At 61.9% G+C, this 27634-nt stretch overlaps 2 protein-coding genes across 4 annotated transcripts; both read right to left on the reverse strand.

Annotated features, from left to right (window-relative positions):
- Positions 1-8228: 8228 nt before the first annotated feature.
- On the reverse strand, positions 8229-23055 carry DHX38 (DEAH-box helicase 38). 2 transcript variants are annotated; one of them, XM_068411026.1, is made up of 26 exons: positions 22487-23055; positions 21800-21987; positions 21538-21642; positions 20955-21120; positions 20725-20843; positions 20518-20594; positions 20224-20379; positions 19381-19542; positions 19188-19295; positions 18217-18329; positions 17977-18114; positions 17538-17724; positions 17270-17455; positions 16678-16818; positions 16386-16496; positions 16197-16313; positions 15848-15955; positions 15623-15735; positions 14916-15124; positions 14683-14837; positions 14448-14603; positions 14237-14371; positions 14034-14159; positions 13557-13652; positions 13284-13405; positions 8229-9117 (listed from the first exon to the last, which is right to left on the reverse strand). In XM_068411026.1, the coding sequence occupies exons 1-26, from the start codon at positions 22813-22815 to the stop codon at positions 9006-9008; spliced, it is 3735 nt and encodes a 1244-aa protein (XP_068267127.1). In that variant the 5' UTR covers positions 22816-23055; the 3' UTR covers positions 8229-9005. The 2 variants fall into 2 exon arrangements, with proteins under 2 accessions (XP_068267127.1, XP_068267128.1); XM_068411027.1 differs by lacking the exon at positions 8229-9117 and adding an exon at positions 12852-13139 and having other exon boundaries at positions 22487-23054.
- Positions 23056-23358: 303 nt separating this feature from the next.
- LOC137669369 (haptoglobin-like) lies at positions 23359-27555 on the reverse strand. Of its 2 annotated transcripts, none has more exons than XM_068411428.1 (5): positions 25352-27555; positions 24945-25006; positions 24676-24777; positions 24362-24436; positions 23359-24152 (listed from the first exon to the last, which is right to left on the reverse strand). In XM_068411428.1, exons 1-5 carry the CDS (start codon positions 25354-25356, stop codon positions 23386-23388), a joined length of 1011 nt encoding a protein of 336 aa, XP_068267529.1. In that variant the 5' UTR covers positions 25357-27555; the 3' UTR covers positions 23359-23385. The 2 variants fall into 2 exon arrangements, with proteins under 2 accessions (XP_068267529.1, XP_068267528.1); XM_068411427.1 differs by having other exon boundaries at positions 24927-25006.
- Positions 27556-27634: the final 79 nt, after the last annotated feature.

The raw sequence follows: 27634 nt of genomic DNA on the forward strand, positions 1-27634 counted from the left end.
TCGTGTGGTTTGAAGATGATGCTGTTTCCTGGCGCATTTCACCTCGTGCCTGCACAGATCCCTTCTGCTGGATGGCAACCTCAAAGGATGCCGACGGGAAATCCCGGGAAGCGGGTCTCTGATCTGAGCCATGCTGCTGTCACAGGCAGGCATGGCACGGGGTGTTCCCTGCAGCTTGGCACATACTCAAGTCGATAGCCCTCAGCAGGAACTTGCGTTCAGTATTACACTGTCTAAGAGGCTTAAAATTGACTGTGAAGTTTCAGTATAGCTACAAAAAACCCTGTTCTCTGTTTCCCCAGTGGTAGCTTGCTCCAGAAAGCAACAGCACAATTTGGTGATTGATTCTCAGAATCTGGCTAGTGCATCTGTACTGGGGTATTCGGAACCACGTTGTGTGATATGAAAAACAGTCATCCCTTTAATTCATTTGAAGTTGTCTTGTGGGAATGGCAGCTGCCCAAACTCTACATGAAGATGAGGAATGAGACAGAGCGCCCAGTACTGCGTGAAGCAGAAATAAGAGAGCAGTTTTGCACCCACCAGGAAGCCACTGTGATCCATCCTGCTCTCCGCAGCTCGTTGTAGGTTCTGACACCAGTTCTTGACAGGCACCGGTTGCTGTGGCCAAAACCAGCACTCCAGTTGACCGAAGGAGGAATAGCAAGCTTGCACAAACCTGGTAAACCCACAGCCTGCTGGAAACTACCAAATAGCTGCTGGTGTTAGAGGCAGATTAAAGCTCAAAGCAGCAAATGCTGTTGGAGCAGGACTTGGCATGAGAGTCCACAGGAGCTGCGAGGGTCTCCTTTTGCCCCTACTGCGTCTCTCCTCCTCGAGTTGGCTGGGAGGTAAATGAGCTGCTGAGCTCAGTGGGGCTGGAGGGCAGACCTGGAGTGACAGCCGAGCCAACCCCCACCCTGCTGAGGGCAGGCAAAGCCCCGCATCACCTCGGGCCTCCCAGCTGAGCATCCAGGCGTGCAGGGACCGCACGGCAGCGTGTAGCCGTACAGCTCTGCCCGCGTCTTCCAGCTCTCCCCCTCCCCACTACCAGCCTCCCACGCCGTGTGGGGTACGGCTGCCTGCTCTTCAGGACAGGTCCCACACATATAAACTTTGGGAGCCCACCATATCCTGTGCAAAGCAGTCTGACACAACATTCAATATTGAAAAAAAAGAACTGTTTTTTGTTTTGTAGTTGTTACCTGCTAATTTATGGGGTGCTGCCGGTTCTTACACTGAAAGGACAATAAGAAATCACTGCAGACAACCTCTATATGCCAAACTTGATTTTATAATCCTCTTCAGTCATTTATTTTCCAGGCTAAAGAGACTATCTACTTTTTCCTCATATGGAAAATATTCTTTGTATTTGATCACCCTTGTTGCTCTTCTCTGAAACGCTTCCAACTCTGTTTTTCTTGAGAGAGGCAGGCCAGAGCTGCATATGGTCCTCACAATGCAGTTTCCACTGTGGATGTATGCAGTGGCCTAACTGTGATCTGCTCTCCATTATTTTCCTAATAATTCCTAACAGTCAGTTTGCCTCTTGGGCTGCTCCTGGGCACTGAGCAAATGTTTCCACAGAACCATCTCTCCATCTCTATCTGGTTTTATCTAGTGCAGCCCCAAGCCCTCACTGCTGAGGAGGGAATGGAGCTACAGCAGCTGGGACTGCACGTGAAAGCTTGTAAGAAAGAAAGTGCAGATGCCCCAGAACTTTAGCGGGGTTAAGACCACCTGGCTGCATCTCAAACCTTCAAGATCAGGAACAGCTGCTAAACATCTGAAAAACAAGAAATGATGAGTTAAGATCAGCCTCACGGCACTGCAGCCCTGTCCTCTTGCAGGCATGTGTTCTCGCATGCTTCGTGTTTTCCGTCTGCAGGTTCAGTGAGCAGGGAGGGATCGTGCTGTCTGACCTCTGTACCTGCAGTCGAGAAAATTTTGCCATGTTACTGCTGAATCCAGTAACTTGTGTGACAAAGGCAGCTTCAGAAGGGCATTCAACTGGACCTGAAGACACCAAGAGATGGCAAATGCAGTACTTCCTCACTTGGCAGTCAATCCCTTTGCATCACTCCTACTGACCTTTTTTTGGTGATTATTGCTGTGCCAGCGGGGCTAACGAAGCTTCCTGTGCAGCAGCAGTATGGTCTCAGCGTTGTTTCTCCTGGTTTTTATGCTTTATCTTAGAATACTCATTTCTTTTTGGCCAGAGACTTAAGGTTCGCCATAAGGAAAGGGCGGGCACAAGGATCCTCTCCTCCTGCGTTCCCATGCCCACCCACCCTGGGGAGGTTCTTGTGGTCCCCACCACAAGAGCCTTTTTCCACTTACCAGCTCCCTCTGGTTTCTGTCACCCCTCAACCTCCCTATTTCCCCCGCACCTCTTCCCACCCGCTGTTGCCATCGCTGCTGGTTCGGGAGGAGGCCCCGGAGCCGATGCTGTCCAGGTGCACCCTCCATCTCCCAGCAGCTCAGTGGCTGCAACTGCAAGAACCACTGAGGCGTCGTGTTCTGCGGCCGGACCTGAGCAGCGCTGCTTTGCCTTCGCTCGCCCCTCCCTTCTGCCAGCGGGGTCTCCGCTTTCTGATTTCTAGCTCACGGTTCCTTACGGGAACACCTGGCAGCCTCTGTGCAGCTTATGTACATCCTTACCCCGCAGACACAAGAACCCACGGCGCAGCCTGCCGTAGCAGCAGTGGAAATGGTCACCAAGAGAGAGTAAATCAAGGCAGCTCTGAGCGAGGTGCTGCCGGCACAGGGCGCTGGGCAGGAGGGCTGGTGCACACCAGGTTTGCAGGGTCAGTCCCACGCCTGCCTCTGCCTTCCTCTTACCCAGGGCTGGAGGTGTTTAAACCCGACCAGCCACAGCCCCGGGGAGACTGCTCCAGCTGACCCAGCCCGGGCAGGGGGGGCTACGTGATCTCAAGAGCCCCCTGCTCTGTGCTTCTGTGACACCCGGCCTGTCCCCGCAGGGAGCTGGAAGGGCCCAGGAGGCAGCAGCCTCTGCGCTCTCAGCAAAGCCCCCAGCACCCGCAGCGCTGGGCCAGGGACGAGCCGAGGTACCTGGTGTTGGAGCAACAGGAGCGTCAAAGGGTGGCTTCTGTGTGACTGGGCTGGGTGGGCCCCCGCATGCACCGACTGCCTCCACACCTCCCTCCCCCCGAGATCTCCAGGTCACCAGTGGAGGGCTGGAGGGACGGGGGGCACCGAGCGCTTCTGTCCGCTCCAGGATTTGGCCTGGGCACTGCTGGACGTGCGGCAGGGCAGGCTCGCAGCGGTCTTTGCCAGTGTAGCCATTTCCTCCTCTGTTTTTACACATCCAGTTCTTTCTCCCTACCTTCCCTGGAGGAGACCCTCTCCCAAGAGCTGCAATGTTTTTTTAATAAGTATTTTTCAAGTAGCTGGCTGAGACCCTGGAAAGGATAATGAGATCATTTTCATTGCAGAATGCAAAGCCACGCAAGACGTTCCTGTTTGTTATTTCTCCCCTGTAGACTCTGACCACGCTACTGATAATCTATGTTTGCTGATATTCCTCGCCAGCCAAACACACCCGCAGTGCCCCAGACGGTACCCAAGTGTGATCAGAGCGGAGGTACCAGTTTCCTGCGCACAGAGAATGGAAATTGTCACCAGAGCTGCAGAGAAACAACCTTTGAGGCTCATTAAAATTCCACGAACGCAAACGCTGTTCCCGTTTTCCCTTCACGAAACCGGCCGGACGCCGCAGCCGCTCCGGGAGCGGGTGGGACCCCCCGGACCCCTCGTCTGCCCCGGGGGCTCGGGCAGCGCTGCGGCACCTCGTCCCCCCGGCTGGGACCGCAGGGGACAAAGGCGCGTCCCGGGGAGGGCCCCGGGCAGGCGGCGGGGCCGGGGGGACAACGCGCCCCGGTGCCGCCCGGCGGGCGGGGGGTGTCTGCGGCACCCGGGTGCCCCCTGCCCGCCCCAGCCGGCTGCGGCGCCCGCCCGGCCCCGGGAGCGGCAGGACGGGGCCGGAACCGGCCCCCCGGGCCCGGCGAGGCGGCGCGGGGAGAACAAAGGTGCCCGGGGCCGCCCCGCAGCCCCCGCTCCCCCCCCGCCGGCAGCCGCCGCCGCCGCCCCGGCGAGCGCCGCAGCGCGGGCCGAGGGCGACCCCTGCCGGGCGGGCGCGGAGGGACCGGGGCGGGGCGGGGCCTGCCCGCGCCTCCTGCTGAGCCCCCCGGGGCCCCCGCGCCCCCCGGCCTCCCCCGTCCCGTCCCCCGGCCGCGGGCCCGGCCCGCCCGCAGCCCCCCCGGCCGCACCGCGCCCCGCCGGACCTGCCCCGTGTCCCCGTTCAGCCGCACCCGGGACGAAACGATAACCGGTTGTTCTGTCGCCCGAGAACCCCCCCCCGACCGAGGAGGGAGACTCGTGGGCTGGAAGTTAAACAGATTTAATAAAATAAAAAAAACAACATCAATGCTAACACAAAGACACACAGTTATACTCAGCGCACAGCGTGGTGGTGAGTTCCTCCGGGGATCACAACCGTTGAGAAAGAGGAGGAGGAGGAGAAAGAGGAGGAGGAGAGCAGAGCCAAGAGCCCCCCTCCCCAGCAGCTGCCCCATTTACAGTGCCCCTGAGTTCAGTGTCACAGCACACACCTGGGCCAGCCTGGGGCAGCTGCCCGGGGTTTGGCTGCTCATGGCCTCGGTCACCAGCCACAGCTGGGCACACACGGGAACAGCGTGAGGCAGAAAAGGGATTCTGTAAATTTTATCCCCACAAAAGCAGGACACCCCTCCTTTTTGGCCCTTACTTTCCTGTTGGCCTCCCTGCCCTTCTCAGCCTCCCACTTTCGTTTTGCTGAACGACAAGCCCAGGGATGGCTGCGTCTGGCTCAGGGCACCAACGGGCAGTGAGGACCCAGCATGGTGTCTCCCACCCCATCATGGGACCACCAGAATTAGTGTCTGCTTTGGAATCCGTAACTGGGTGGACAGAGATGGAAACAAGCTGTCCAAACTGTTTTAAATGTCCACTGATGGCACGTCTCCTGCAGCACTCAGTTTACTCTGCCAAGAGTTAACTATTAATGCAGATGCTTTATTTCCATCTTAGGTTTGGCTTGTTTCATCGTACAGTGATCAGATTGAGATGTACTTTCGCCTGCTAGATCTAAGGGCTTTCTGTTATTGACTCTGTTCTCCACAAAACTGCTTACACACAGATGTGTGAGCGAATTACCCCTCGCTCTCTTCTCCCCTACACCCCGCACGCAGCATCACTTGAGCCTTGCGGGCTGAGGCAGTGCCCGTGGCTCCACTGCCCCACTCTCTCTCGGGGTGTTGTGGAACCTGCCTTTCCCAGCCCGCAGAGCTGCCCGCTGGCTCCCCGGGCGTCGGAAGAGGCGGCGTTTGCTCCAGGGCCATGCTGCCGGGTCGCTCCAGATGTGTTCCCGTCGTGCAGCTGACCGAGCTGGGACGCTTTGCCCTGCGTTTTTGCTATCTGTCCGCATGGCTGTTGTCAAGCTGCCCCTCGTGGGCACCGGGGCGGATCCTGCCGCAGCCGTGGCCGGACGTGTGGCTGCACAAAGCGGCGTCCAACGCACCACTGCGATGTGCAAATGCAACGGCTGCTGCTGCACGAGGTGTTTATGCATTCACGTAGTTACGAGCGAGACCTTAACCGATCTGTGCTTCGGCTTCCCCCTGCAGAACGGGGATAGTAACACTTGCTCATTTCACAGAAGGGCTCTGCGCTTCGGCCCGTCAGTGTGAAGCAGTTTGAGACCCTCTGACAGGAGGTGCTGGGGATGGACGAAGGGGCACTAACACACAAAGCCGGCCGAATCCCAGGCGCTGGTCTCGCCCCGTTGTACCGTGTTTGCTGCTCCAGGTGCGTGACCAGCACATACGCAGGCGACACGTCGGTTCGGGCTGTGTGACACGCAGCCCCCTCGCCGCACGCTCTCGGCGTGAGCTCACGACGGCCACGACGGGCTGGCGACGCGCTGGTGAAACGGGAGCGTGAGGTGGGTGTACGTGTAAACATGGGCACGGTGCCGCTGCTCGAACAGAGCCCTTCTCCGTCTCCCTCCTCCCTCCCCACCCTGCCCGTCGGCTCTTCCCAGTGAAGCCCCGGCTTTGTTTTCCCGATTGCCATTTTGTATCCTAAAATATTCACTCCAAGTTCCGCTTGACAGACACCCCTAATCTAATCTCCACGTCTGCTTTCTAATTTTCGCAGTCAGGATAAAACAAATCGGCTGGCGTTAATTGCCTGTGCAGCGGCCTGGAGCTTTGAGCCGTGATTTACGAGCTCAGAGCAGGCGCTCCGCAACACATTTTTCTTAATTTATTTTTAATGAGTCTCTCAATTAATTTTCTTGGAAACATCTTAATGATGTTGGAGGCGGGTGTTAATGAGATTTGTACCAGCGCCTCATTTTGCATATTTTAAAGTACTGAATGGCATCACAAGCAAGCTCCTCGTCCTGGAGGGAGATGCCCTCCGCAGCCGATGCTGCTGTCTCGGCTCAGGCTTCCAGGCTGTGTGGGATGGTTGGTGACGCTGAAAGCCAGGAGGCCGAAGCCAGCTGAGCCCGCAGGGACAGAACGATGCCAGCGGTGCGGGAGGGCCGAGGAGCAGCGCGGGGGCACGGCTGGGGGCCACACGCTTCTTAACAGACGAGGTCAAAGCCCAGACACAGCGCCCAGGCACACCGCAGCTCTCCCCGACACCCCCATGCTGGCATCCCCATGACACGGGCACCCTGTCCCTGCGTCCCCCAGCCAGACCCTTTGGGCAGGAACGCTCCGGGGCACAGGGCTGGGCTGCCCGGGGCTGGCGGCTGTGGGGTGCTCCGGGGCATCCCTGCCGGCTCGCGGGGTCCCCCGTAACTGCTGGTGTGTGTGCCGGCGAGAGGCAACAGCTGGATCGCCTTTGTTTTCTCTCAGCACGTCAGTCTTCATTAAACCGGAGGGCAATGAAAAAGGATTCACTTTTGTCCCAGCCAGAACGTGGCAGCTGTTTAATTTCAATTAACGTGGCACTGAAAAGAATAACATTCCGGCAGTAATTAAAGTGAGACAACTCCCACCCCAGCTCTGCGCGGTGCCGGCTCACACAGCGGAGGGTCCAGGTTGGCCCCCCCGTCCTCTCAGCACCAGGCGGGCGGGCAGCTGTGGGTCAGGGCTGTGGGTCAGGGCTGTGGGGCTGCCCCACAGGCTCACAAGGAGCTGTACAGCTCCGTACGGTGTGGCATGCACGGCACAATGCAGCACAGCATTGCATGTTTCACAATGCAACATGGCATGGCACAGCTCAGCACAATGCAGCGCAGCACGGCACAGCACGGCTCGGCACAGCACAGCTCGGCACAGCTCCGCACACATGGCACGATGCAGCGCAGAGCGTCACAGCACGTGCAATACCCATCTGGGCAGCGGGTGCAGCCTGGTGGCACAGCCAGGGCTGCTGTGTGCGGTAACGAGGGCAAACGAGGCAGCAAAGACCCACATAAGCCGTGGCTGCAAGTGGGCCATGGCACTGCAGGTCTGGGTGTGCACTGCTGTGGGACAGCAGAGCCATGCCGAGCCGTGCCGAGCTGTGCTGCCGTGTGCTGGGCAGAGCTGAGCCATGCAGAGCGGCGCAGGCGGCTCTGGGCGCAGCCCCGGCACGTGTGCACACGCAGGGTGCTGCAGGGAGTGCAACCGGCTTTAATTAACGCAGCGATAGGGCCGTGACGGAGCGCCAAGGCGGAGGATGGCAGCCGGGGAGGCTCCGTGTCCGTGTGGGCTCCGTGTCCGTGGGGGCTCCGTGTGTGGGGGGGACCACAAAATGGCAGATGAATGTCTCAAGGTTTGCCATCGTGTGCGTGACTCCCCGTACCCGTCAATCGCCACTGTCACCCTTTGGGGCAGACCGCACGCGCATTTGGTCACATCGGGGTCAGTGCGCACGTTCTATCTCCAGCCACAAGCGCTGGTGCCCCGGCCCGTGGCACGCAGCCGTTGGAGGAGCCCAGCACGGAGGCACGCACCCTTTGGACGAGGCAGCATGGAGACACCTGCCCATCGGATGAAGCACGTGCGCACGCCCGCCCTCTCTCCAAGAAAAGGACCCCCTGGCGCAGCCGCAGGGTCACCGTCGCCCCCCAGCCCGCTTCAGACTCCGGCTCGTGCCCTTCGCCTGCTTTAACTTCAGCTCGCTGTTAGAGAAAATCGGCAGAGTCCGGGTCTCTGGGTTTGCTGATTCTTTATTGAAGCAGCTCAGAGCTGGACCACCACCGCACTGAATGGTACCTGACTCAAATTCACTTATACAGAAACTAATAAGTAGTTACATCACAAACTTCTCACGACCTTCTGTTAGAAATCCACTAACTATTTCAATTCTTCTTCCTTCCTTCGTCAGGAGTCCACGAAAGTCCGTTCTATTCCTTTGCTGAGCTGATCTTTACGCTCTGGTTCCGCTCCGGCTCCGGTCGACACCCCTCATCCTTGATGTTCTTCCTGTAATCGGCATCCCGCCTCGATCCGGGTTGACCAGTCTGGTTTCCACTGCCAGTGTCTCCTAAGTATTAACCTAAAATACCTGAAGTCTACTTAGAACTTTATTTCTATTAATGCTTATTTCTAAGTACCCCATATTTCTTTCAAAGTAAAGGAAAGGTTAACCATACATCCCCTTTACTAAAATCATCAGAAGGTAATACTTGTAGGCCTACTCCTGCTTAGCTGCTCACTAAGCTTTGACTGACGATTGGTTCAGTCATAGGTCAGGATTACACAAGGAGCTTTGAGAACAACATTCAAGGACTGTGAAAGCCCACCCATGTTTCTCAGATAGACTTGTATTTATTATTCTATTCTTAATTCTTTTTCACCTCTATCGATTCTTATCTGCTTAATTCATAAGAACTTCTCCAACAACTTACGTGAAAATTTCTACAACACTCACGCTCCTGATCTGCTTTAACTTTGCCTCGTTTCTCTCGTGTGCCCCGTGTTGGTCTGATCTGTGTTACGTCTGTATCACACGTTCACCTCCAGGGACGTCAGGGCTGGGAGTTCTCGTGTGTGGGGTCCCAGTGCCTGTGTGCGCCTCTCGGGGACGATCGGGGCGTGGGTGGTGTGACAGAAATCCCTGTGCAACCAGAGCCTTGTGCAGATTTACGTGCCCCCTCCCTGAGACGATTCCCCCCCCAGCTTGTTATGTTTATAGCCCAGAACCGTGTGCCGCGGGGGCTCGGCCGCCGCTGGCCCCGCGGGCACCTGGCGCTGGCTGCAGGCGTGCGGCGCATCCCCGGGGCCAGCGACGGGGCCGGGGCACGGCCCCAGGACGGTCACACAGAGAGACGGGGGGCGAGGGCAGCGCGAGGCTGCTGAGGCCTGGCCACAGCACGAGGACGCCGCAAGGCCACGGCACCCACGGGTGTGGGGGTGCCAGCGGGGCGGCACGGGGCCTGCCAGGGGCACCCGCGCCACGAGTCCCCCGGCGCACGGGCTGCCAGGTTACGGTTCTAGGCATTGTCCCCGGAACCGGGCAGGGGCACACGGGTTGCCAGGTTACGGTTCTAGGCACTGTCCCCGGAACCGGGCGCGGGCAGGGGCTGCAGGCAGGGCAGGGGCTTGTGACGTGCCGGGGACAGAGCGCGGCCCGGCAGGAGCTGCCCTAGGCAGGCTGCGGCGAGGGCTGCGGGCAGTGGCAGCAGCAGGGCCGTGCTCTGCAGGGGCAGGTGCTGCTGGAGGGGAGGCCACGGCCCGTGGTGGGGACCCTCTAGCAGCGAGAGTCTCCTAAATACGGCACGGCCGTGGAGGGTCCTGCACCTCTGGGCCAGCCTGAGGGTCACAGAATCACAGAATCAACCACGTTGGAAGAGACCTCAGGGATCATCAAGTCCAACCGTTGCCCTGACACCACCCTGTCAACTAGACCATGGCACTAAGTGCCATATCCAGTCTTTTCAGGTCCATGGCACTAAGTGCCACGTCCAGTCTTTTTCCTGGAGGGCTGCCAGGAGCGGAGGCGGCAGCATCAGAGCAGAGCAACTTCACGCAGTGGCTTAAGCAGGAGACGGAGACCCAGCAGCCCCAGGTGAGCCGCACCCACGCCACTCACACCCCGGGCGCTGGTCGTGGAGCCGCAGGCCACGCTGCCAGCGTTGCAGTCCAGCCCCGGTGCCTGGCACGAGCTGCCAGACGGGCTGGCCACAGCAGCGAGCCACACGGGTGCTGTTCTTGCCGCGTCCTAGGGCCAAAGGCAGGCGCCGGTGATGGAGCCACAGCGAGGGGAGCCCCAAGCATGCCTGGACCTAGAGAAGATGCGTGCCTTGATTCAGGAGCTGCAGCTGGACCTGGACTTGTACAGGAGCCTGAACAGCGAGCAGCTGGTCTGGCTGGAGCAGCGGGAGCGCGATGTGGAGCAGAAGCACCAGGACTTGGCCCTTCTGAGGCAGCAGATGCAGGCCGTGAAGGGCAAGGTACCGCTGCCGGGCACAACAGTCACAGGCCGGGATGCGTGGGTCCCCCACAGCCCTGCCTGTGCAAGAGCTGGTGACAGACCCCCGGGGAGGGCAGGGGCTGTCCCTGCCTCCCACCTGGCGCAGGCCACGTCCCTCTGTCACAGACCCTCCCCAACAGCCCTCTCCCCACGCGTTCTCCCAAACTAGCTGCGTCCCCAGCCCCAGCCTCTCCCTGGCAGGGGCACAGGGCGACCCAGGGGGTCCCGCAGCCTGCTGGGTACCCAGTCACGCACCTCTCCCCAGGACCAGCAGGATAAGGCGGTGCAGACAGAGGTCACCTCCTTCGAGGCTGCCCACGGCCATTCCGACACCAGCGACAACGCCCCGAAGGAGCGCCCAGAGCTGCTGGAGCGGGTCAGCGCCAGCAGCCCCAGTGCCGGGGCCGGGCAGGAGCCGGCAGCCAGCCAGGCTGAGCAGGTGCAGAGCAGGTAGGCAGCCCCGAGGCTGGCTGTCCCCGGCCCAGCCAGGGCCCGACAGGCGTTCTGCCTGCGCCCGCTCCGTCGAGGGAGGGCAGCCTGGGGCTGCCACCGCTCAGACTGTGCCCCTGCCCGCAGGCAGCTGGCGGCGCAGCTCCAGGCAGAGCTGAGCCACTGGCAGCAGAAGCACCAGGTGACCCTCGAGCAGGAGCTGCGACACATGCACGCGGCGGCCTGTGCCCAGGAGCAGCTGCAGAGGAGCCAAGAGCAGCTCCAAGCCCTGAGGGAGCAGGTAGGCAGTGGGCAACACCTGCCGCGGGGTCCCTCCACCAGCCCGGCCCCAGTCTCCCCTGCCGCACGGACAGCCCAGGGCCTGCCCAGAGCCAGGAGCGGGCTGCCACGCCACGGCAGCCGCACGGGGAGCTCTGCTGTCAGCGGGACGGGAGGGAAAAGCTCTAGCAAGAGCTGCAGCAGGCAAAGGAGCACATGAACACCCTCAAAAGAGAGAGAATAAAGCCCTACGGCAAAGCCTGTGCTGCAGGAGTGGGCAGCGAGCCGGGGCCGGCCGCGGGAGGGAGGGCACAGGCCTCGCTCCAGCAGGAAGCAGCACCAGCGCAGCGATGCAGCACCCACTAACGCGTTGCCCTCTCCGCAGCTGCGGGCACAGGCGGAGCAGAGCCAGGGCCTGCAGCACAGCCTGGCACGGCTGCAGGAGGAGCTGGAGGCCACCCAGGCCCGGAAGCAACAAACTCTGCAGCAGCTCAGCCGAGCCAAGGAGACCATCGGAGACCTGCAGCACCAAGTGGCCTCCACGAGACAGCACCTGGCAGAGCTGCTGCAGCAGGTGAGGGCAGGGGCAGGACAGCCCCACGAGGCAGCCAGGCACCACGCAGCCCTCAGTGCCAGAGCAGCCCAGTGCTGCAGAGAGCCCTTTCCTGCTTCTGGGCAGCACTAGCCTGGGGGCAGCCCCAGCCTGCCCCCGCCTTGGCCAACCACCCTCCCTGCCCCACAACTTTGCATGCAGGAGCAGGACACGGCCACCCTGCAGGCAGAGCTGGCCCAAGCCCGGCGAGAGAAAGCCAGGCAGGAGGAGAAGGCAGCAGCCTACAAGGAAGAGGGGCAGCAGCTGCACTGGGAGCTGCGGAAGCTGCAGGGGTCCCAGGAGCAGAGCAAGCAGCAGGTAAGCGTGCCCCAAGCCCTCCCCCAGGGCCCCGGTAGCCTGTCCTCAGCCTGCCTCCCTCTCACTGCCTCTCTGTGCCCCTGGCAGGCCCGCTCCCTCCAGGAGAGGCTGCAGGAGCTGAGCAGCCAAGCCCAACGCTGGCAGCAGCTGCACCAGGCCAGCAAGCGAGCTCTGGCCGCACGAGAAGAGGAGCTGGTGGTTTGCAAGGTGGAGCTGGCTTTCCTCACGGAAGAGCTCCGCAGGGCCAGGGAGCAGGTACAGGACAGAAACAGGCAGCACCCCACCCAAGGGCAGGGGCGCAGCCTGGGCCCCTAGAACCAGGGAACCTCCCACAAGGCCGGCCGAGCACGACTGGCTGAACCCCTGCATCACCTCCTCTCCCCTGCCTTTCCTCCAGGCACCTTCAGGACACTAAGGCACGAGCAGCACCGCAAGTGTGAGCAGCTGAAGGTGAGCAGAGTTCCTGGCATAGCCTGGCCTGAAGCAGGGCTGGGCCTGTGCTCTTGCGTGCACAGGGACAGCTGGGCACCGGCTGCTGGCCCAGGGCACGGGCTGCGGAGAACCCCCTTTGCAGCAGCATGGGCCAGGGACAGGCTGGCTTTGCCCTCTAGGTCAGTGTAACTCTGTGCCTTGTCCCGGGCTCTACAGGGCAACAACTTGACAGCACCAGCAGGCACGACTCTGCAGAGCTGCCTCCACCCCGCGCTCACCTCCAGGACAAGGATCAGTGCAAAACAAAGCAAGGATTAGACAGACAGCCTTTAAACAAATAAAGTTCTTTCTGTTCCCTTCCAATCCCTGACATTCTGTGATTCGGTGAAAACTAGTGCCAAGTATCAAAGTCTTCCTGTGCCACAAGCTGTAGAGAGCCTCAGAGTACAGCGATCAGAGGAGCTGGGCACTCGCCTAAGACTCAGCTGCTTCTGCAAGTCTTTAAGCCCCAAAGCAACAGGCACTGCCTTCCTACAGGCCAAAGCGGGCTGGGGTGCGTCGCGGCGTCAGGGGCTCCCCCTGCTCCTTCCGCCCGGGGGTGTAGATTTTAGTAGATCTGCCAGGAGAGGACAAGGTGGTGAGGGGAAGATGCAACCTCTCCCTGCACCAGAACACACAGGGGGAAGCTGGGATCCTCCACGCAGCTCGCTACTCCTGCTCTTAAGCAGGCAGCCTGTGGCCAGGCAGGGCCAGCACCTACCTGGCGCTGCCCAGGGGGTTTCGGCGCTCCTGCTCCTCCCGGCGGGCACGCAGCTGCTCCTCAGCCAAAGCCATCTCCTCCTCCATGGCAGACACTTCCTCCTTGGCACGGCGGCGGTTCTCCTGGAGCAAGGCAGCAGCAGGTCAGGGACAGGCAGACTCTCTGCAGGCCCACAGGCTGTTCCCCCCATGTCAAAACACACACGCACACTGCACCAGAACAGCCACGCAGCGGGCCTGCTGCCTGCCAGCTCGTCCTGGACACGAGACTCACCTGGCGTGACTTGCCAGCATGTTTGATACTGTAGAACATGGGGCCCAGCTCTGCCAGCCACTCTCCATCCACAGCAGTGACACACTGCATGTATTCCTGCAGGGACAGAAGGAAAGACCAGGGTAGCAGGATGGTGCTCTCGGGGCCTGGGCACCGTTCCCAGAGACATGGCAGCTCACTCCCTCCGTCCTCCACTTGCTGATGGCACCTCTCAGCCTGGGACTACATCCCTTCCAGACAATTCCTCCTCGCCTCAGAAGCTGCTCTGGGCTGCAAAGAGGTTCAAACACATCCTACATATGCCAGGTAAAAGTATTGGGAGGGGACAAATAGGACTCTGCAGGCGACACAGACGTGCCTTAATCGGTATAGATGAGAAAGACTAAGAACTGCCCTTCCGATGGATCCCAGCATCACAGCGGAGCCCTCCCTCAGAGCACTCCTCACCCTTCTGGCTGGCCCTCAGCTCAAGCTCACCTTGGTGGTCATGACCAACTCATGATACACGATGTAGTCTGGTGTGTAGCCCATGCCAAAGAGAGAGCTCGTGGGGTGCAGGTGGCAGGGCATGCCTGTGCGGATGTTCACGTACTCCCCAATGCCCTGCAGAGAGAAGCGGCGTGAGCCCACCGGCTGCCGGACAGGGCCTCAGCCCCCAGACTAGCACAGACACCTCTCACCTTCAGCTTTGCAGCTTGATGGAAATACGCAGCACAGATGCACTTCCTGACAACGTCCCAGTCGGTACCGCAGGACGCCAGGCTCATCCGCTGCTGCACCATGATGTCCTTGAGCTGGGCACGGACCTCCCGCACCTGCAAAGGGACGGGCACTCGGATCCCTCTCCCGCGTAAGGCTCCCTCTCCCCCAGCCCCACTGCCACGGCCTCACCTTCCGCATGGCCTTGGCGTGGATGAAGTGCTGGTTGCACCACAGTGTAGAGTAGCTGTTGTTCTTCCACTGCAGGTAAACATTCAGGTAAGTCAAGTGATCGCTCTCTGGAACAGCAAATTTCTCCCGCACTTGGTCACTCTCCTCCTCTCGGCCCTGAAGGGTGAGCAGAGAACAGAGGTTAGCCAAAGGGCAGGGGGGGGGGGCCCGAACTGCTGACAGAGCAAACAGGTACCTTAGGTCGATAAAAGATAGCAGGCACAGACAACATGGAGACAATGAGCAAGATCTCAGAGCTGCAACCCATGTCGCAGGAGACAATGAGCATTTTGGAGAGTGCAGGATCCAGTGGGAACTCCACCATGAGACGTCCTGTTGAGGTCAGACCACCTGTAGGAACAGCACAGGGATCAGCAGCTGGGCAGGTCCCAGTCCCGTGGGCTGACAGCTTGCCCCAGCAGCCCATACCTGTGTTGTCCAGGGCCCCCAGGATCCACAGCTGGTACATGGAGTTCAGCATGTTGTCCTCGGGGGGCGGATCCATGAAGTGGAACTGCAGCAGGTCCTGCACACCCAGGGACTTGAGCAAAAGCACTACATTGGCAAGGTTGGTGCGCTGGATCTCGGGCACCGTGGTTGTCAGCAGCTCGTTCTTGTAGGCGCTCTGGGTGTAGAGCCTGGGGAACAGATGCCAAGAGCACGCTCCTCCTGTTCGCTGTGCTCCTTACTGACTCGCCAGCCGCTGCCCAACCCAGCCAGCACGGCACAGGGCACACGCTGCACGCGGCCAGGACCCCCGGGAGGAACCCCTGCCCTGGCCAAAGCACGGCCTCCCCAGCACACGGGGTGCCTGGGCTGCAGTACAGTGTACACCTTTCTCAAGCACAGTCCGGTCTCAAAGCAAAGCCTTGAGAAATCTGCCTTTGGCTCGGGTGTTGTCCTGAGAGCATCGAGGGCGGGACAGCCACAAGTGAAGATGGGCAAGGGAAGAAGATGGAGCATATACTCCCTCTGCAGAGGCACTGGCTCCAAAGGAGAAGGCCTCAAGGTCTGCCTACTGCCCTCACCCCCCACAAGTTCAAGATAACGAACAGCTCCAGTGAGAAAAAAAATACGTATAACCTGACGCCAAGCTGCAGACACGACAAGAACAGGAACACCAGTGACGTGCCTACCTGAAGCAGTGGCCTGGGCCTGTTCGGCCAGCTCGGCCAGCCCTCTGATTGGCATTGGCTTGACTGATGGGGTAGATCTGCAGCGCATCCATGCCTATACGGGGGTTGAAAACCTGCAGGGCACAAGAAGAACCGACCGAAGTAAGAGCAAGGCTGGGTTACTACCACAGAACTCCCTCGACCCAACCCCAGAGATCACAGACAGTACAGGAAATCCTGGCTCACCTTCAACTTGCAGTAGCCAGAGTCAATCACAAACATGATGCCGTCCACTGTCAGCGAGGTCTCTGCGATGTTAGTGGCAACGATGCACTTCCTGACCCCGTCCGGAGCCTGCGAGCAAACTGCACGTCAGCCGGACCCCTGGGCAAGGGCCTCGCGCCCCCGCGGAAGAGCAGCAAGACACAACCAGAGGGACGAGGGTGACTCCTGACAAGCTGAGGGGGGGCACGTGCCTTCTCTCGCCCTCCACACGCAATACAAAAGGCACGTCTGCACCTCCCACTCACGCTCAGTAGCCTTCCCTGCGCTAGTTTCCCCGTCCCCACTCCTGTCGCAGAGCACACATCAGCACCTTCTGGAAGATCTTGGCCTGCAAGTCCGATGGTAGCTGAGAATAGATCGGCAGTACAGCAAGAGCAGGCGCCTTCTCCAGCTCCTCAAGGTGCTCCACAATTTGCTCTGAGGTCACCTAGACACAAAGAGGGGTGTAAACACAAGATTAAAACAAGGGGGTAGGAGAGTGCTTGCCCTTCCAGCTCACCTCTATGTCCTCCTGGCCAGGCATGAAGACGAGGATGTCCCCGGGAGCACCAGACAAATGCACCTGCAGGGCTTGTTTCACTGCAGCCTCCACATAATCCTCTTGGGGGGTCTGAAAGGCACAGCTCAGGTTACAGACACCAATGATCTCACCTGCCCCGTCCTGGGTGTAAGGCTGCATCACAGCATGGCTACTCCTCTTCTACCCTTTCTCTCCGCCACAGACTACAGTACACCCAAGTCACAACCCCCTTCTCTCACAACAGAACTTCCCTCTGCAGCTTTGACCATACCTTGCTGAAAAGAATATCAACAGGGAAAGTGCGCCCAGGAATGTGGAAAATAGGAACGTTCCCAAAGAAGGAGGCAAACTTATCTGCATCCATAGTGGCCGAGGTGACAACAAGCTTCAGATCTGAGCGTCGGGCCACCACCTAGAAAGCAGATGAAGGGAACAATAAGGAAGGGGCAGTTGTGCATGGCTGCAGGCTGCTTCCATTATTACTGAGACAACAGCACAGGACAGAGCTTCTGCTGTGCTCCAGAGGCACTGGCCACTAATGCCAGGGAACACAGACGCTGTATGATCTGTGCAGTTAAGAAGACCTGCCACCTTGGTCCGGGAAGCCTTAAGCCAGCAAAGATCTCTGTACCTAGTTTCTGACAGTTAGCCAGCAAGCCTCTGGCAGCACTTAGGCACTAGGAGAGGTTTAACCCCCCACAACCAGGGACCAGGATGTTGGAGCAGCAAGCGCAGATGGACGTGTGGCAGCTCTGCTTCCCTCTCCCAGACCTGGTAGAGAAGGGCTGTCCCTGCCAACACTCTGCTTTAAGACCAGCTCGTGTGCCCTGTGCTGCTGCCCTCTGGCGCAGGCTCACACGCACCTCCCGAAGCAGCCCGAAGAGCACGTCGGTATTGAGCGAGCGCTCGTGGGCCTCATCCATGATGATGGCACTGTAGTTGTCCAGGTCAGCCTCTCGCAGTGACTCACGAAGAAGGATCCCATCTGTCATGTATTTGATCACTGTGTTCTCGGACGTGCAGTCCTCAAAGCGGATGGCATAGCCCACCTGGGAGGGCAGAGGTACCAGCAAGTCTTCCAACAGCCCCACGCACTCGCTGTCACCAGGCTGCACCCCCTGCCAGACTCACCTCCTCCCCCAGACGCACGCCCATCTCTTCACTGACCCGCTTGGCGACTGACATGGCCGCCACTCTGCGGGGCTGGGTGCAGCCAATCATGCCATAGTCCGTGTAGCGATCCTCATGGAGGTACTGCGTCAGCTGAGTCGTCTTCCCACTCCCCGTCTCCCCCACCACAATCACAATGCTGTTGTCTCTGGAGAGAGGGGAAAAGTATTTCTTCACACACCACAAAGAGGGGCTTTTGCATTCACAGCCCTGGCTGGCCACCCAAGCGTCATCCTGCTCAGACAGGAGAGCTGCCACCACCCACACAAAGCAATGGGCTTTGTTTCCTGAGGGTACGGCTTCCAAACGGGCCGTATCTAGCAGAATTTCTCACTCGGGTTCCTGAGACGTAGGCCGATGCCCTGGGGTTGCTCTGTGACCAGCTCCCTAGCAGCCATACCTGAGGATGGAGAGCAGCTCCTGCTGCACAGCAAAGATGGGCAGGTATTGTCTCTGCTCCAGGATCGATTTCTTCTTGGCAAACTCACTGCTGGCTTCACTTTTTTCTTTCATGTGCTCGGCAAACTTCTGCTCAGTCCTAAGGAAACACCAGAAGTCCTGAAACTGCCTCTCCACATACTTTGCTATGCCTACTGCCCCATGACTGGCTGAGCGGGAGTAACTCAAAGCAAGCTCCTACTTGTAATCCACTTTGCCATCTTCTGTCACCATCTCATCCTTCTCCTCCTCTTTCTTGATCCCCATAATGTCTCCCAGTTTTGTGCCTGCCAGCTCCCAGTGTTTATGCTGAGCCTGGAAGGACAGAGAGCAGCGTAACGTTGCCACGGCAAGCACTGACAAATCATTCTTCTCCAGTCCTACTCATAGGACTAGAAAAGCACATTAGCCCCACAACTCCCCAATGCTACAACACAGAAGGCACTTCCCATTCCCACATCAAGTCTCCCTCTTCCAAGGGAACTGGAGCAGAGCTTTTAGACACTGGTCTGGACAGAGACCTCAGGCACAGGATGACCAACCGCCTCCTAAAAAATGGTCCCAGCTGCTGACTCTTCTGTTAAATTTGGACTTAAACCGACACAAATCTGAACCAGAGATAATCTTCCCGCTCTTGACAGGTGCTCACAGGCCTCTCTCCCAACTCTGTTCCACTCATAGTACACACAGCTCAAATCCAGCTCCGTTTCAATTTACAAGGAACACATCTGTGCCTTCCCCACAGCTACCACATAAGCTTTAGAGAAAGTCCCTAGAAAACACCCCCAATAACTAATATGCGACCTTACTGCATACTCCTCCTCACCACTCCTGTGCTGAGACATGACAATTACACACTGCCTGCTGACTGTCCCTAAGCTGCCTCGTGTTCTTCCACCTGCTCTCTTCTCCCCGATCCCAATGTCCTTTGGATCAGACTCCTCCGCACAAGCGCGGTGATTCCTGTCCCAGCCAGTGCCCCAGGAAATCACAGCACAGCAGCTGCTTATGAGACAACGCCATGAGCTGGGCTGCCAGGATACCCCAGGTCATAAACACATGAGCTCCTTATCGCCATCGCTGCCAAAGCCTGTGCTCTGCAGAGCCCAAAGGCTGCGAGACACTACGTAACACGTACGCAGTGGGGTGGTAAGCCAAAAGATCACAGCGTACCCTCTTACGCTCCTTTTGCTCCCTGTGCTTGCGCACCAGCTGGCTGCCTTTCCGGGCTATGATGGCCAAATCTGAGGTGGCATCCTTGACAGGGATGACTGGCTCTGGCTAGAGGAAAGAGGCATTGCTTCAGTACAGAGAGCTCACGCTTGTGGAGTTCCCTGCCATCAGCACCTTCAGCCACAGTCTCTACCTGCTTGGTGAAGACAATCCTTCCATCTAGGAACGGGGGCACCAGGTTGTGCACCAGCAGGTGCACTTTAGCAGAGTTATCCTCCTCAAAATCTTCGTCCACTTCAATGCGGTGTACCACACCGCTGGTCAGCATGCGGTTTGTCTCCCAGCGCTCGTTGTCCTGCAGGAAACAGCGTATTCGAAAATACACAGAAGCCCCACAGAGAGCCTGAGAGCTCACACCAGAACACCGCACCCAGGTCTGGGCCCCGCGCTGACAACAGCATGAAAGCGATGGTTCCAGCCTGGGGAGCCTGAAAGGAAGCACTAGGGAAGGAAGAGCAACTGGGAGCAGCAGGGTGTGGGGAACGCAGACTGGCCGTGTGAAGCACGTGGCCAACAGGACTGTCTCCAAGGAAATGCAGGGCAGGCATCGTCCACAAGGCCCCTGCCACACTCAGAATATGCCAGGAAGCCTGGACATAATCCTGCTCACGTGCTGAGGGCAGCAGCCCCCGGCATCCACAGGGCCAACAGCAGACAACCCTAGTAACGTAACTGGGAATAGCAGGAGCACAGCAGGAGCAGAGCCCTCTGCGTGCCGGCTGCCCTGGCCACCGCCACCCGCTGCAGCCGCTCCGACTGCGAATCCTGCCCCACGCAGGGACGCGGGGCTGCGCTCCCCAGGGGAGCACAACAGCAGTTTCCCTGGGAGTCCTCCTTCAGTCTGGGCCGGGACACAGACGGTCCTTCTGCACCTGAGAGCAAGGGCGCGGGCTTCGCTGCCAGCGAGTCTCTCAAGGGGCAGCAACACGAGCAGCGCCCGCGCGTTCAGAGCAGCGACCCCGCCTCTCGCCCCCACCTCGTTGATCTGCCGCCGCTGCGCTGAGATGCGCTTCTGCCTCTGCTTGTGCAAGTGCTGCTCCCGCTTCTTCACGTACTCCTCAGAGGAGTAGGCCAACGGGTTGTGGAACTCGTCATAGCCCTCGTCCATCATGTACCAGTCCCGGTCAGCTTGCTGGGAGGGGAGAGGTGCGGCCCTGAGCTCTGCCAGCCCCGCGGGCTGGGCCCTCCTGCCGTCCCCCACCCCGCAGCCCCCCACCGGCTGTCCAAGCCCGCTGTCCGCCCCGCTCCTCGCCCGCCTTTGGGCTCTCACCCGCTGGTCGTCCTCCCACTGCTGCCGCTCCTCCTCTGTCTCAAAGGCGATGCCCTCCTCCCCATCTCCATGCCGCCCTGGAGGGGGTGAGCGGGTCAGCGCGGGCGCCAGCCCCGCTGCCACTCCAGAGAAAATCCCACCTTGTGCTGCGCAGGGGAAGGGGGTCCCGCCGCTGCCCAGCCCAGGCAGCTCAGCCAGGCTCCTCACCTCTCCCTCTGGACAGCCGTGGCGTGGCCCCCAGGTGTCTCCGGTCGTCAGCCCACTCGTTGTATTTGTACGACGGGGTGGGCAACGGCGTCTTGTCGGAGTACCTGCTTCTCACAGACCTGAAAAAACAGGAGAGGGGACTTGGTGCCCACAGCCAGGAGCTACCCTTACACACACCCTCCCCTTCCTGCAGCTCAACAGCGTGCAGCCGCAGCCCCAGGCACCGGTACCTGTCCCGGTCTCTCCGGTCCGTGTCCCGCAGTGATGGTGGCCGGTGGCTGCGCTCCGAGTCTCGGCAGGAAGGCACGGGTGAGGGGGATTCCCACTGCGAGCGGCGGGCACTGCTGTAGCCACTATCATCTTCCTCCCAGCTGGAGCGAGACGGCGTGGCTGCATCTAGCAGAGGAGATGGGGTTCGACACCTGATGGTCAAACAGTGACCCCAGGCACCTGGAGCCACCTTACACCTTCTAGCCAGGAGAACAGAGGGAAGGTTCTCATTTGCGCTCCCTCTAAGAGAAGGGGCTGACACAGCGACTCCAAGGAAAATCAGCAAAAGACCCCATCTCTATTGCACAGATCCAGAACACGTCCCACCGCACAGAGATCAGCCAGATTTTCATGCACACAGCTGGGAGACTGCTCCCAGACCCAGGCTGAGCTAGGAGTTTTACACTTGCCCTAACCACAAACATTAGAAGATACAGGCTGTTCTACCCACGCTTGTCCTGACAAAAACAGCAAGAAACAAAAAAAAGAACAAGCCCTTCCTGTTAGGTCTCACATGAGAACTCTGTCGGGTCCCAGACCTACCTTTGGGCCGATGTCTGGGACTCTCCGGTTCGCTCCTCCTGCTGCTCCGCTCTGACGAGCCATCTCTCTCTGATCTGCTGCTGTGACGACCTCTGTCCCGCTCCTCTGCAAAAAGAAAGGAAGGTCAGGTGTCCAGTGCACAAACGGGCTTCCCAAGTCTGCTGCAGAAAACACCATGAGCGTTAGCTAAGGACTACAAACAGCCTAAGAGACGAGCCCAAGGCCTAAGCAGGAAGGGTCGCGAAGGTCTCTGAGCAGTTACCGCGGTCCCGTTTACGATCGTGGTCCCGATCCCTGCTGCGTTCCTTCTTTCGCTCCTTCTCCTCCTTGGATGAGGCAAAGACGCCGTGTTCCCGACGCTCCCTCTCCCGCTGCCGGCTGCGTTCCCAAAACTCCTCGCTGACACCCCCCGTGTAGGAAGGTGTTTCCACATGGACAGAGCGGTAGTGCCTGGAAAGGCGGAGCGGAGAGAAGGAAAGCTCAACAGTGCTGAGGAACAGCTGGCCCTTGACTTGTCTCGGACAACTCCAGTTCTAACCTCTGCTATAGCAGAAGCTTATGGTTCAAAGCGCGCCCTCCATCCTTTGCGAACAGCCCACCAAGCCTGCTGATGCACCTCTGAGCACGCACTGCCTGAGGCACCAGGAGGCAGTCGGCCTCTTGACGGGGACGGCTGGTGCTTGCTGGTGCTTGCAGGGCTAACAGCACCCCGCAGCACCCCGGCCCACAGCGCCTCCGGGAGGGCACCAGCCAAAGAGCCTTTCCCGGACCTCCTCACACCTGCGGGGGTGCCCCCGCCCTCCCCGAGGAGATCCCCGGACCCCCCCCCACGCAGCGCTCGCCCCCGCTCACACCCCCCCCGCTCCCGCCCGTCACCCCGGCGGGGCTGCAGCGGCTGCCGAGCGCCCCGCGCCGCCGCCAACACCCGGAGCCCCCCCGCAGCCCCCACCTGTCCCTGCGGGCGCTCCGGCTGCCCCGATCGCTCCCCTCCTCCTCCTCATCGTCCTCCGCGGGGCTGCCCGCCTCGTCGCGGCCCTCCTCCCAGTCCTTGTAGGAGCACACCCGGGACCGCTTGCCCCCGGCCGCCTCCTCCTCGCGCTCCCGCCGCTTCTGGGCCGCCAGCACGTCCAGGCCCAGCAGGGAGGTCCGCGGCGCCGGCGCCTTGAAGACGTGCTGCTGGGCGGCGGCGCTGCGGCCCCGCAGGACCAGCCCGCCGGCCTCGGCCTCGGGGCTCGTCCCCGCGAGCCGGTGCAGCGACTCCTCGCTCGCCTCGGCCATCGCCGCCGGGCCGGGCGGACAGGCGTCAGCGGCAGGGCAGGCCCGGAGCGCTGCCCCGGCCCCGCCGCCCCCCGCCCCGCTCCCGCGATCCAGGCTTGCAGTTGCTTCAGCGACCGTAAACTCGCGCCCCGAGCGCCGCCATGGCCGTCCCACAGTGCTCCGCGAGAGGAGCCGCTCTAGCCACTACCACCATAGACAGAGCGGCCAGAGCCTATGGGAGTGGCAGCCACCATAGAGTCCAACGACCACCAGACAAGACGTGCTGCCCGTCCCTTGGCGGACTTCCTGTGTGGGGGTCACGTGGCTTCGGGAGGACTTCCGGCCGCGGAGGGGGTGGCCGGAAGAGGCGGGAAGCGGGCGGGCACATTCGCGGGGCGGGGGGGGACACCCACGGACACCCCCACACGGACGGGGGGACCCACCGACACCGCCCCCGCGGGGGGAGCCCCCGCCGCCCCCCGGGGCAGCCCAGCGCGGCCCCCGCCCCCCCCACCGCGGGGCGGGCGCACGGACAGACGGACAGACAGGGCCTGCGGCCGCGTGCAGCGTTTTTATTCCCCCCCGGCGCCCTCAGCCCGCCGCCACCGTCTCCCTGAGCCAGGCCAGGACGCGCCGCACGTCCACGTACACGCCGAACTTGGCGGCCGTGCAGGTCTTGTCGTAGCTGAGGATGCCGGCCGCGTACCAGGCGTCGTCGTCGGGGTCCCGCACGGCGAAGGCGCCGCCGGCGTCCCCGTAGCACGTGTCCTCCCGCAGCTCGCTCATGCCCACGCAGAAGGTGTCGTCGCTGAGCAGGGGCTGCACCCAGTGGGTCGCGTTCCGCGCCCCGTAGTACTGCCGGCACTCCTCCTTGCTCTCCGCCACCGGCAGCATCACGTACTTCAGCATGTCGGGGAAGGCAAAGGTGGCGCCGCGGCCCCAGCCCGAGACGTAGCCCACCCGCCTGGGCTGCACGTAGTCCTTCTGGGGCAGGCAGATGGGCATCACCTCCTCTCCCAGGCGCACCTTCTGCTTGAGCTTCAGCAGGGCCAGGTCCACAGACTCGGGGTAGCCGGGGTGCAGCACCACGTGCTCGATGCCCAGGGCAGGCTGCTCCCGGCCGCCCAGGAAGAGCTGCAGCGTAGGGGCGATCTCCTCAGGCTTGGTGTCCTCGCTGTGGTTTAGGTAGACGTTCCTGCCCGTGGTCAGCAGCCACTGGTCCCCGATGAGCGTGGCCCCCACGGTGAGGTTGTGGCGCGTCACCAGACGGCCCTGCCAAGGGAAGCTGCCCTTCCTGGCCAGCAGACCCCCGATGATGCGCTGCATCGGCTTGGGGGGGTTCTTCGGCTTCCCACACACTGCATGGGGCAGAGCAGGGCCCTGGTGAGCCCTCCGGGCCAGCCGGCACTGATGCCCCCCGGTCCGCAGCGCAGCAGCCCCAGCAGCAGCACTGCAGAGGGGCGTTGCGAGCAGCCCCTGCAGCCCCCTTCGGCTGCCCAGACAGGCCGCCCGCAGCCCCCAGCCGCCCTGCCCCTCGCAGCCCCGGCCCCTGCTGCTCCGCTCTCACCTGGCTCGCAGACGGGAGCCTCCTCGCCAGCTTCAGGACTCACCCACGTGTGATCCTTGTCACACTTGTACGTGCCTTTGGAGGGAAAACAGAGTCAGCACCCCGGCCCTGCATGGGAGGGGAAGGGCCCCCCAGCCAGGGAGGTGCGGAGGTGCTTGTGCCTCCCCAGGGCCTGGGTGAGCAGGGTGGCTCCTCATGCCCCCGGGGAAGGCAGGGACGAAAGAGCATCACCGGCACTGGGGCAGCCCCGTGCATCCCCTGGAGCTGGGGACAAGCCCTGTCCCTGGGTGCTGTGTCCGCGCCACGAGCCTCACCATCACCGGAGCCGCGCAGGCGGTAGTGCGGGTCGCAGCGGTACCGGATCAGGTGCTCCACGTAGCCATGTTCAATCTCCGCGGGCTTCGCGCAGCTCCACTCTGCGGGCAGAGGATGCTCAGCGGGCCCAGAGGGCCCAGACCAGGATGTCACCCCACCGCCGGCCGGTCCCTCCCCACTCCCGTCTCCCCTGCCCCGTGCTGCTCCCTCCTCCGCTGCCCCGGTTTCGCCCCAGCCCCAGCGCTCCCACCCTTGCCCGGGAAGGTACCGCCGGCAGCCGCAGACTCCAGCACGCTCCAGGCCAGGCCAGCAATCAGCAGCACCGCCGGTCTGCGGGGAAGAGAGGGCACACTCAGCGCTCCCCGCCCGGCTCCCAGCCCGTGGGCTCCACCAGGACCAGCGCCCCGGCCGGGCTCATGCCCTGTCCCAGGGGCTCCCTCCCCAGGAGGGCGGGGGGCTGACCCTGCACCCCCGGGCTGCCCATGGGGGACAACTGGAGAGGCCACCTGGGCCAGACCCGGACCCCGCTGCTGCGGAGGACACGGCTCCAGCGCTGGGACCTGGAGCGCTTCGACCCAGCGCGGGCCCTGCCCCAGCCACAGCAGGGCCGGGTCCCCGGCCAGGCGAGCAGGACACAGCACCAGGCACGTGCAGGGACACGTCAGCGGCACTCACCCCATGCTCACAGCTCGCTCTCCTCACAGCAGCCTCCTTCTGCACGTCGGTGCTGTTCGGCGCTCCCTCCTCATCCCTTTTATTGCCGCCTCTCTCGCCCTGGCGCAGCCCCGTGTGCTCTGGACCTCCTGACCCTGCCGCACGCAGCCAGCACCTTTCCCAGAAGAAGGAGCACAAAAATCCCCCCCTGGCTCGCCGCCGGCCTGGCAGAGGCTCCCGGCAGCCCGCCAAGCCCCCGTGGGATGCCCCGGTGCCAAGAGGTTCCGGGATTTTGCAGCTACAAACACACGGGGAGGGACCTGGCTGCAGGCGCTGGTGCCCTGGCGCCGTGACACCAGCCGAGGCTCACAGAGAGCAGGGCCAGCCGCTGCCCCTGCAAACTGCCCTGCGCCACCGCCCAGCGCAGCCCCGAGGGGCACAGGAGCCGAGCCCCGTCCCGTGCCCGGCTCTGCCCACGGCTGGGTGCGCCCCGCCAGCCCCCCGCACAGCTGGGGCACAGCGGGGCTCGGTGCCACCGGCGCCCTGGGCAGCGCCAGCCCGGCTGGCCGAGGGGCACCACGTCCCGTGCCAGCGCGCTGCGAGCTCCGAGGGGCCGCGGCCAAGCCGCCCCCTTCCCACGCGCGCCCGCCCTTTCCCGGCCGGCGGCTCCGGCCCGGATTCCCGGCAGCCCCGGCCCCTTGAGCGCAGGTTGTTTGCCAGCGGGGGCGAAGGCCTGGCCCAGCCTAACAGGAACTCGCCACAGCGGCCGCTGGCCCGTGCCCAGCTGGACGCGGCCGGCACAAGGGCGCAGGGCAGAGCACGCCAGCCTGCTCCGGCGAGCGGAGGAGCCGGCTTCCCGCAGGAGCTCAACCCTGGGACAGGCACCCGCCCTCTTACCCACCCCAGGGTGCCCGTGGTGCAGTGGGGCCACCCCAAAACCGCCACGGAAGCCTGGCCTGCGGGGGGGTCCCCCCAGCACCACTCCAGCCCCTCGGACACCCCAGGCCCTCAGGCTCAGGAAGGACACCCGCGCCTGGTCCCAGACACCCCAAAGGCGGCTCTCCCATCCTGCGCGAGCTCCTTCCCCTCTCACGGGGTGCCTGTGCCCCTAAGCAGTGCGGGGCACAACGCCCCTGGCCCAGCAGCAGCCATACTCATGCAGCCACACTGGAAACAGGAGGCTGGAGCCCAGCACGGGAGGCATCGGGGTGTGACAGCTCCGATCCATGACCCACGGCGGCGCTTAGAGAGCTGCTGTGGCGCTTCACGACAGCAGGCTCAGGTAGCCCTGTCCCACCGCAGCAGGCTCGTCCCTCCAGAGACTGCCACGGCTGGGCAGGGGGGAAAACAACACGGGACTGTGCCCCAGTGCCCCCACCCACCTCAAGGTCGGCTTGGACACAGGGACAGCCTGCAGGAAGGTGGAGGACGCTGCCCCAGCCTGCCCACGGGGCACGGACTGCAGCCCACGCACCGGCTACGGCAGCGCGGGGCCACGCTCGAGGCCAACGCTGCCAGCGACTGCCGCGGCACTGCAGGGCACGGAGCACCTCCGGCCCCGAGTCAGCCGCAGAGCACAGACAAGGTGCCCCGGGACAAGGCGAAGCAAGCTCACGCTGACAGCCGCCTTCAGAGCGGGTGAGAGCCTCCCTGCCCCTCTCCAGAGAAAGCACAGCAACACCTCGGCCCACGGAGCAGGTCACGCCCCTGCCAGGGCAGCAGCAAGCACCCCCTGCCCGAAGCAGAGCGTCTGGGGGACGAGGCTGGCGCAGGGCTGCGGAAGCGGGGGAGCAGGTGGGTGACAGCGCTGACGTGAGCCAGGGCCGGCGACAGCGGGGTCAGCAGTCGTGCTCCTCGGGTGAACGGGTCGGTGAAGCGCTGCGGTGCAATCCTGCTGGGCAGGGTGGGTTGCGAGAGGCTGCGGAGGGAACGCTGCGTCCCGGCCGAGCCGCGTTGCTCAAGAACGGCCCGAGGCGATGGCAGGGAGCCCGGGGCAAAGCAGCAGCCAGCAAAACTGACGGCCTCCAGCGTGAAGGAGCAGGGCCCTTCCGCGTGACCGCAGCCATCGCCAAACATCTCCGTACCGGCAGCAAAGGGAAGGAACAGCACCCAGCCCCTCCCGGCGCCCAGCCCCAGGCAGAGGTCCCTGCGAGGGGAGCCCTGGTGAGCTCTGCGGGGGTCTGTCCCGGAGCACAGCTCCCCTGCAGCTTCTCCCAGCGGGAAAAGGCGCCGCTGGCCGGGAAGAGCACAGAGAGCTGCTCCCGCCGGCTGAGGGGAGCGGGCTGCGTCCCCCCGCCCCGGGGC

Source organism: Nyctibius grandis, chromosome 12 (assembly GCF_013368605.1).
Source record: "Nyctibius grandis isolate bNycGra1 chromosome 12, bNycGra1.pri, whole genome shotgun sequence".
NCBI classification, from domain to species: Eukaryota; Metazoa; Chordata; class Aves; order Nyctibiiformes; family Nyctibiidae; genus Nyctibius; species Nyctibius grandis.

Coding starts and splice junctions, on each gene's coding strand:
- DHX38 (XM_068411026.1), bottom strand. CDS start 22,815: ATGGCCGAGGCGAGCGAGGAGTCGCTGCACCGGCTCGCGGGGACGAGC. Junction 16,497..16,677: donor TTGATATTCTTTTCAGCAAG/GTATGGTCAAAG, acceptor TGTGCCTTTCAG/ACCCCCCAAGAGGATTATGT. Junction 14,160..14,236: donor ATCAAGCTGCAAAGCTGAAG/GTGAGAGGTGTC, acceptor TTCTCTCTGCAG/GGCATTGGGGAGTACGTGAA.
- LOC137669369 (XM_068411427.1), bottom strand. Junction 24,437..24,675: donor CCTGCGCGGCTCCGGTGATG/GTGAGGCTCGTG, acceptor TTCCCTCCAAAG/GCACGTACAAGTGTGACAAG. Junction 24,153..24,361: donor GGCTCCCGTCTGCGAGCCAG/GTGAGAGCGGAG, acceptor TGCCCCATGCAG/TGTGTGGGAAGCCGAAGAAC.